The sequence below is a fragment of the Crocuta crocuta genome, unplaced genomic scaffold (genome assembly GCF_008692635.1).
Source record: "Crocuta crocuta isolate KB4526 unplaced genomic scaffold, BGI_CrCroc_1.0 scaffold340, whole genome shotgun sequence".
NCBI lineage: Eukaryota > Metazoa > Chordata > Mammalia > Carnivora > Hyaenidae > Crocuta > Crocuta crocuta.
The window spans coordinates 1993956-2002813 of record NW_027530642.1 but is presented as its reverse complement, the minus strand read 5'-3'; the positions used below and the strand labels follow the sequence as shown (position 1 = coordinate 2002813).

The window sequence follows — 8858 nt, the reverse complement described above, 5'->3', positions numbered from 1 at the left end:
AGAACAAACTGAGGGCAGATGGGGGGGGGGGGAAGGGCGTGATGGGCATGGAGGAGGGCACTCTTGGGGATGAGCACTGGGTGTTATATGGAAACCAACTTGATAATAAACTAATTAAAAAAAAATATGACATGCTTGTTAAAAACAGATGGTAATGTGCCGTTTAAAAACATATCAGCACAACAGACTTTTTCCTGCTTTTTCTCTGAAATCTAACAGAGTAAATTTATAGTAGAGGTAGAAACAAATTGCTGAACTACAGCTGCTTTTCTAATTAGAATACTTGATTTTCACAGTTTTGAAGCTTTTCAGTTACTCCTGAATTATTTCAGGATGATGTTAGCTGGAATCACAGAACATTATATTTGATGTTCTGTGAAGGAATGTGTTTTNATCCTCCTATACGTGCAAACATACGATATTTGTCCTTCTCTGCCTGACTTATTTCGCTCAGCATAACACCCTCAAGGTCCATCCATGTTGCTACACATTACAGGGCCAGGGTTCTTAAGGTTCCTTCTTAGATCATTTGTCTAACAGTTCAAGTGCCTCTGCTAGGCATTGTTTTGGGTGCGGAAGGTATTGGTAAAACAGGGTTCTTGGTCTCTCTCTAGAGGGCAGTCAGTGATGAGTTGAGTAGGAAAGTTGAGCTTGCAGGGAGAAAAATTGGCTGGATTGAGAAGGAATGAATAGGGAGGTGACTGCTATTGTAGCCCTGGAGAGAAATCCTGACACTTGGGATTAAGGTTGTGGCAGTGAAGGTAGTTAAGCTGTAAATAGCAAGGTTTGGGAAATTTGATATGGATTGAAAAGGTGTTAAAGGGAATTCTAAAGTTGATGTAATAGGGTTGATGTTTGTACCATTAATTGGGAGAATCCTAGAAGGAAACTGGTTTTGAAGGAAAGAGAATTTTCTTTGATTCTCAAACCTGAAATTGAGTGAAGGTAGCTTCTTAGACCTTAAACTTTTATTTTGTTGATACTTGATGACTAATCTTGGGGGATTTTAAAACTAAATTTGTAAGTAGAGGAAGAAAGGGAATCTCAAGATACTTAGAAACAACATTCTGCTTACGAAAATGTGATACATATATTATATACAAGATATTAAGAACTAATATCTTTTATATTATTTTGATAGGGTTAATCAACTAATGTTGTTGTTCCCTTAGACATTTTCTTGGGCATCTGTGACCAGTAAAAATCTTCCACCCAGTGGAGCTGTCCCTGTTACTGGGATACCACCTCATGTTGTTAAAGTACCAGCTTCACAGGTGAGTTTTTAAGCTTGTATTTCATGTAAAGTGGTTCACATTCGTTTGGACAATGTGGGAACTGGTACACAGAGCAAAGAAGAATACAGGGTGGTTTTTAATAATTTCCTTTTTGAGAGAGTTGTCATTTTTTTCTCTTATTTTTTATTATTAAAAAATTTTTAATGTTTATTTTCAAGAGAGAGAGCGAGCAAGCAAGGGAGGGGCAGAGAGAGAGGGGGAGACACAGACTCTCAAGTAGGTTCCAGGCTCTGATCTCAGCACAGAGCCTGATTTGGGGCTCAAACCCACAAACCCATGTGATTATGACCTGAGCTGAAACCTAAGAGTCAGATGCTTAACCGACTGAGCCACCCAGGCATCCCTGTCATTTTCTTTTAAACTTTATTGTTAGCTAAGAAACTTGACAAGATAAAAGGTGAGCTTGCTTTGTTTTTATACAGAAGTTAACTTACAAATTTTTCAGCCTCGTCCAGAGTCTAAGCCTGAATCTCAGATTCCGCCGCAGAGGCCTCAGAGGGATCAAAGAGTGCGAGAGCAACGAATAAATATTCCTCCCCAGAGGGGACCTAGACCAAGTAAGAGCTCAGAAGGGTGACTTCTAGTTTGGGGGATTTTGAGGTGAGAGCTTGTTCTTTAGGGGTGGTTGATATTTTCTGCTTTAAAAACAATTATGGAGCTGATGGAATTTCCTGTGTTTGGGAGCAGAGAAGAAAATTATTGAATGAAATAGTCACAGAAAATGTCTTTCTCTTTCATTGCTCTTGTTTCTTAAGTCCGTGAGGCTGGTGAGCAAGGTGATGTGGAACCCCGAAGAATTGTGCGACACCCTGATAGTCACCAACTTTTCATTGGCAATCTGCCACATGAAGTGGATAAATCGGAACTTAAAGATTTCTTTCAAAGTAGGTTACTGAGTTTTAAATGCTAGATTTAACTAATACATCTGTTGAGATTTAAACACTAGATTCATCTAATACATCTATTTCCAGTAGAAATAGATGAGCCACATAAGTAATTTTAAATTTTCTAGTGGTTATTTTATTTAATTATGTCTTTTTTACATTTTAAAAGGTAAAAAGAAACTGGAGAATTTAATATTAATCATTAACCCAGTGTATCAAAAGCATTATTTCAACATGTAAAAATAAGAGCTATTTTATATTTTTCCATATTAAGTCTTTGAAGTCCGTATGTGATAACACTTGTGGCACTTCTTATTTTGGACTAGCCACATTACAGGTGGTCTGTAGCACATGTTGACCAGTGGCTGTCATTGGTTAGTGTGTATATAATATTTAAAGGATATGTTCTAAGAAGCTAACTTGAGAATCTGTTTCACTTTCAGGTTATGGGAATGTGGTGGAGCTACGCATTAACAGCGGTGGGAAATTACCCAATTTTGGTTTCGTTGTGTTTGATGATTCTGAGCCTGTTCAGAAGGTCCTTAGCAACAGGGTAAGCAGTTTTTCATCTTGATTTTTTTTTTTTTAATAAGAATAACTTGGATCTTTGAATATAGTCATTTTACAACTATGTCTTACTTACATGGAAAGTGCAATTTATTCCAACATGTTTTGGTAATATATTCCATTGTGATGGGCCATTATTGTTAAGAGTTTAGAGTAATAAAACTTCTGTCTAAATAACTTTATTTTTGAGTCGTATGATGAGAATGAGTTAACTAATAGTTACCAATGCACTGAAACTTAATGCAGATTTCTTTCCTTGGTCATTTCTGGTTTAGGAGATGAAATAGTGTTACTTTTAACTAAGATAAGAGCCCATTTCCCCGGGGCAGTTGTCTAGGTTTAGAGTCCTGCTCTCTGGAACCAATGTCATTAACAGTACTCTTCCCACTGGTGCTTTCTAATAATAGAGGGATTTTGTAGATCTGGAGACTTACTACTGTGTGGTTCTTAAGAAAGCTTCCCTTTCTCCACATCTTTCATTAGCACAGAACACTTTCTGTACTAGTAGTAGAGAACAAAAGTTACTAAAAAAAATACTGTTAGTTTGTGGTGATGGGTGTGGGATTTTTTAAAAATCTCAAAAAATTGAGGTGAAATTCATATAACATAAAGTTAATCATTTTATTTTGAGAGAATGCTGGGGGAGGGGGTGGTACAGAGAGAGGTGGAGAGAATCTCAAGCAGGCCTTGAGATTCTCTCAGAGCAGAGCTCGATGAGATTAACGCCGTGAGATCACGACCTGAGCCTAAATAAATCAAGAGTCAGATGTTTAACCGATTGAGCCACCCAGGCCTCCCAGTCATTTTAAAGTGTAAAACTTAATTGCTTGTAATCCATGTTGTGCCACCATCACCTGTCCAGCTACAAAGCATTTTCATCAAAAGTTGCCAACAACGAGTCAGTTTCAGATTAAAACTAGACGTTTTCTTAACCATGCAATAAAAATCTTGTACGTCATCACTTCCCAGAGGTTCTATAGAACTCTACATACTTCTTCAGAATGTTGATTGCTAAACTGCCAAGTTTACTGTTGTCATAACATTAAGCTGTAATCTGCAAATGTGTATTTAATCTTTCAAACTATTTGACCACTATTTTTATGATGCATCGGCTGCAGAAACACTTAGAAGTGAGGAGAGGACAGTGGCTTTTCCTAGCATAGGCACCGAATACTGAACCTAGAAATGTCCCATAAGTTTCTTGGATAAATCCATCATTCAGCATACAGGGTATGATATTCATCCTTAGAGGGTTTGATATTCTCAGTGGGCCAAAAGAGGTCAGACCCGATAACTGGCTTTTTAGTTACAAGTTGGCAGTTTAGTTAAAATAGGCTCTTTTAGGGGCCACCTGAGTGGCTCAGTTGGTTGAACGTTGAGCATCAGAGTTCAGCTCAGGTCATTATCTCGCGGTTCATGTGTTTGATCCCCACGTCGGACTCTGTGCTGACAGCTCGGAGCCTGGATCCTGCTTCGGATTCTGTGTCTCCCTCTCTCTCTGACCGTCCGCTGCTCATGCTGTCTCTCTCTCTCAGGAATAAGTGGAGAAAAAAACATTAAAAAAAACCCAAAATGACTAGCTCTTTAATTAGTTCCAGGTAAGGGGTTTGTTTCCTTTAATGAACATGGAGAAGCCATGGCAGAAGAACTTTTTGCAATAAATTTTCTCAGAAAGGGGCTGTGTGTCTGAGACATTTTTCTCATGCAAATTATTTCTACCCTGCCCTTTAAAACATCCCTAGCTCCAATCTCTCTCACCTTATTAGAGTTTAATATGGTTTTATTTTTCCTGTTGTATGTAGAATATTGTCTGGGACAGTGCATCAGATTAATGTGTGTGAAGTGGTTTAATACAGTGTGAATCTTAAAACATTACATAAATATTTATATTATTTTAGTGTTATGAGTGTACAAATACATATTTAATCAGAAATTTAAATATAAATCAGGTCAAAAGAGCCCTCCCACCCCCTTTCCGCAGGCTTCCTCACGTGTACTTTTGTATCATCTCTTTGTACTTGGGAGCTTCAAATGTAGCTTGTCTTTCCCCCCCCTTCTTCCTGTATTGGCAGACCTCTGCCATACTATCTTCAGTAATTTTTTAGGGGTACAGAAATACTTTATGTAAGACTGATGACCATGGTGTTGGACATGCTGTAGTGTAGTCTAGTGGTTTTAATTGCTGGTTAGGATGCCTTCATTTCCTTCTTCCATTGTTCATTATGTTGTGACCGATGGGTAAGTTCCTGAACATTCCTGGCCCTTAGTTTGCTGGCCTCTAAAGTAGTGTAATGACAGCTCTTGAAGGGTGGTTGTAAGCATTAAATGAGAAAATAAGTGTGAAACATATAGAACACTTCTTATCATAGTACTTTTAGGCATTTATTTTAAAAAATATATATGTATATCACGGGGTGCCTGGGTGGCTCAGTCAGTTAAACGTCCAACTCTTGATTTGATTACGGCTCAGGTCATAGTCTCATGGTTGGAGAGTTCAAGCCCCATGTTGGGCTCTGTGCTGACAGCTTGGAAGCCTACTTGGGATTCTCCCTCTCTCCCTTTGCCCGTTCCCCAATCCTCCCTCCCGCTCCCTCTTCCCTCTTCCTTTCCTCTCTCTCAAAAAACTGTCACTTAGAAAAGTGTCAGGAGCATAAATTAGATTTGTTGAAATCTCTAGTAACCCTTTATTTTCTACTTTGGATTGGGCTAAAAGCAAGGCCTAAGACTTAGTGTGGATGTATCTTTTTTCCTTCACTAAGGTCCTCTTTATTGTCTTCAGTATTGTCCAAAATTTTGTTAAGGTAAATAGCATTTTATTACAGTTTTATTTAGATGAAATTAATGATGTTTTTGAGATGTATACATACTTTGCCTAAGTACGTGCAAGCATAATCTTTCCACATTAGGTGATGGGAGTTTATATAAGCCTTCAAATCCATGGGGAAGGTGGCAATTCTTATATTGTTCTATTTATATAATTCTATGGGAAAATAACATTTTGCTTATGTAAGTATAGTGAGAGTTACTTGTGCTGCTGTGTTGTTTAAATTGTCCTTTTTTTGAACCAGTTTGCATACCTAGCTCCACTTCTCCATGTGTTTAATGATGTGTTCTGAGTTTGAAAAAAAAAACTGAGCTGAGAATGTAGCCGATTTGTAAATTGCTGGTTAACCTTATGATAGCTTTGTTGGTTTTATCTTTGTGAGTTGGTAGCCCATACGCACTATTGAAGTATGCTCACCTTTATTTCTGCAGCCCATCATGTTCAGAGGTGAGGTCCGTCTGAATGTGGAAGAGAAGAAGACTCGAGCTGCCCGGGAAGGAGACCGTCGAGATAACCGCCTGCGGGGACCCGGAGGTCCTCGAGGTGGGCTAGGTGGTGGAATGAGAGGCCCGCCCCGTGGAGGGATGGTGCAGAAACCCGGATTTGGAGTGGGAAGGGGAATTGCTCCAAGGCAGTGAATTGCTCTTCATTGATCTTCACGCAGCAGTACAAATCTAGCTCCTGCAGAATGGTGAATTTCTTATACCAGCATTTGGTATCCTGGAGTATGACCCTAGTCTATTATAAACTGCTTAAGTTTGTACAATTTTACTTTTTGTGTTAATGATGTGTGCTCCCTCTCCCTTCCCTCTCTTCACCTTTTTAGTCCTTCATTTCCAATTTTGTGGAATGATATTTTAGGAAAAACAGATTTTTAAAGAAGAGAAAAAGACTGAATTTCCTTGCTTTACTTTTGAATATACAGACTGGATTTTTTTTTTAACAGCCGTTTCCCCAAAGGAATGTATCTTACCTATTACTGACATTTGGTATGTTTCATTCATTGGACTGTTTCTTATTTTCTGTGTGTTTCAAAAGCCTATGAGAAACACAGGATTTGATAAACATTTTGAAGGCAGGAAAAATCTAAATTGTTTCTTCTTTGAGAGTCATGGCTACCTTCTGGTGTGTAGAAATTGCCATTGGAAAAATTGACAGTTTTGATTCTTGCTGGTATGGTTAAAAACTGAATAAAAGGTGTTAGTAGAGTTTTTTTTTTTCTTTTGATACGTGATCACAAAACAATTAAAAACCTTCTGTTTTTACCATTTAAATTTAAATTGTGAGATAGGTTTTAAATGTTTAGGATGCAATTGATTAGATTTCTTTTGAAGTAGGGTTCTTTTCTGTTTATTTTTAAAACAAACAAAACAAAAACAAGCCCAAAATACAACAAAAAAAGAAACTCCAAAATCCGAAGAACACAAAACCCAGAGCAAAACTGTTGTGCCTTCTATTTATCTTTGATTCCAGCCTTGGCAATTGTTGAAAGAAAAAAAAAAGTCTAGATTTGTTTTTACCAGGTATAGAGTATGTTGGGAATCGAAGAAATCCCTCTTTCACCTTGTACGTATTCTGTTCATTTGTTTTATGCCTTATACTTAAATTGAGTCTCAAACTGGAATGCCTTTGAGGACAGACATGCTTCTTTCTATAGAGGTCCTTTGATCTAAATAGTCCAGCATTTGTATTAAGTTTTATTTCGGTATCTATTCAGAATCCTTATCACAGCCCATAAGAAGGAATACGACTTTAATATTGGACTTTGTGCTCGAGTGTCTGCCGGTGTTTTCTTTAAATCATAGGCACATGGTAAATTTTCTGTTTTGTTATGGTTCTCTTTTATTGATGGGCATACAGTGGGTTTTTCTTGGAAATGGCCAATTTTTATTAAAATATTTCTGGAAGAAAAATTAATCTGGCAATATAGACTAATATTCGTTTTACATAGTATGTTAATTTCTTACGGGGAGTGAGGTGGGTAAAGGTTTTGTTCACACACTTGTGAAGCAAGCCTTTGTGTGATAACTTGTCCTACTAATTTGAAGGGCAGTGAGGTTGTCAAATTTAACTTATTTATTAACAGTGTTCATCTTTAGGACTGTTTGAGGAGAGCATATGAGTAGGATTAGGAATGTTTTGCTATTACTGGGAAACTCGAGGTTTGCTGAAGGGTGTAGTCTTAAACTAAAATGAAGTTTGATATTATCGGTCCTCAGTACCTCAGATATTTGAAAATTGGGAACATCACCTTCACATAAAGAAAATTACATAACTGAGTCACATGGCTGTTTTTTGGGTCGGTTTAAGTAACTATTTGGTAACAACTTCATTTGGACCAGGCCAATGATAATTGGAAGACATTCAGCTTGTACGTTTGTAGCTTATATTAAGCCGGTGGTGGAAAGAAAAAACTTAGCTGGAGATATTTTTGAAAAAAACTTTTTAAGTTGTAGTAACTAAAGTCATGAATTATGGATAATCTAGAAATCATTTTTCACAAATAAATGCTAAACCATACATTTCACAATAGGTGTTTTTCCTGCTCCATGGTTTAAGGGCACTTAAGTGGATGCAGTGATTCTCAACTGGGGCTGTTCATACTTCCTAGAGGACATTTGGAAATGGGTGAGATTTGGGGAGGAGGGAAGAGGAGTCACCACACACATCTGGCATTTAGTGGGCGGGGCTGACAGTGCTACCATAAAAAGGAAGCACACCCCGTTGAGATCATGGCTATTCCCCATTCCCTATAATGTGTGGAGCATGGAAGGGGTGGATGAGGACAACTTGAAGACTGTTTGGTTTGAAAAATAGCCTCAGATAAATTAAATGAATTATCAAATAGAAATCTCTTTCAGGAATTACTGTAACATCTGCAGGTAATTAATAATCTCACTTTTCCTGTACCCATGTGTGGGTTTAAATATGCTAGGTGCGTTTTGTAACTTGTTGCATAAGCTTAGAAAAGTAAGGTTGCTTTAGTAATTTCAAGTCCTCAGAATTGGGATGATTGTGGAGTTTTAAGTAGCAACGGACTTTATGTATCAGATTTAGCATTGTGGTTAACACTATGAAGAATCCTAATATCATTGTTTACATTATTGCTGATAGAATAAACATGATACCCTCGATACACATATACTCCCACAGATAGAAAGTGAAAATAGGTTAGGACAAGATTTTCTCTAGGCAGTACTAACTTATCACATTTAAATTTTTTGAGTTTTAAAATACTATTTTTCATCTGTAAGAATGCCCCAATGTACAGTTTTTTTCTGTTGAGCT

At 37.5% G+C, this 8858-nt stretch overlaps 1 protein-coding gene across 3 annotated transcripts in view; it reads left to right on the top strand.

Moving 5' to 3' along the window:
* The window catches only part of G3BP1 (G3BP stress granule assembly factor 1), a 31148-nt gene extending 23632 nt beyond the window's left edge, over positions 1-7516 (top strand). For all 3 annotated transcript variants that reach the window (XM_077768976.1, XM_077768975.1, XM_077768977.1), the window contains 5 exons: positions 1173-1274; positions 1741-1852; positions 2051-2179; positions 2623-2732; positions 6002-7516. In XM_077768976.1, the coding sequence (XP_077625102.1) occupies positions 1173-1274; positions 1741-1852; positions 2051-2179; positions 2623-2732; positions 6002-6208 (660 nt within the window). In that variant the 3' untranslated portion in view covers positions 6209-7516. The remainder of the gene's footprint in view (positions 1-1172; positions 1275-1740; positions 1853-2050; positions 2180-2622; positions 2733-6001) is intronic.
* The last annotated feature ends 1342 nt before the right edge of the window (positions 7517-8858 follow it).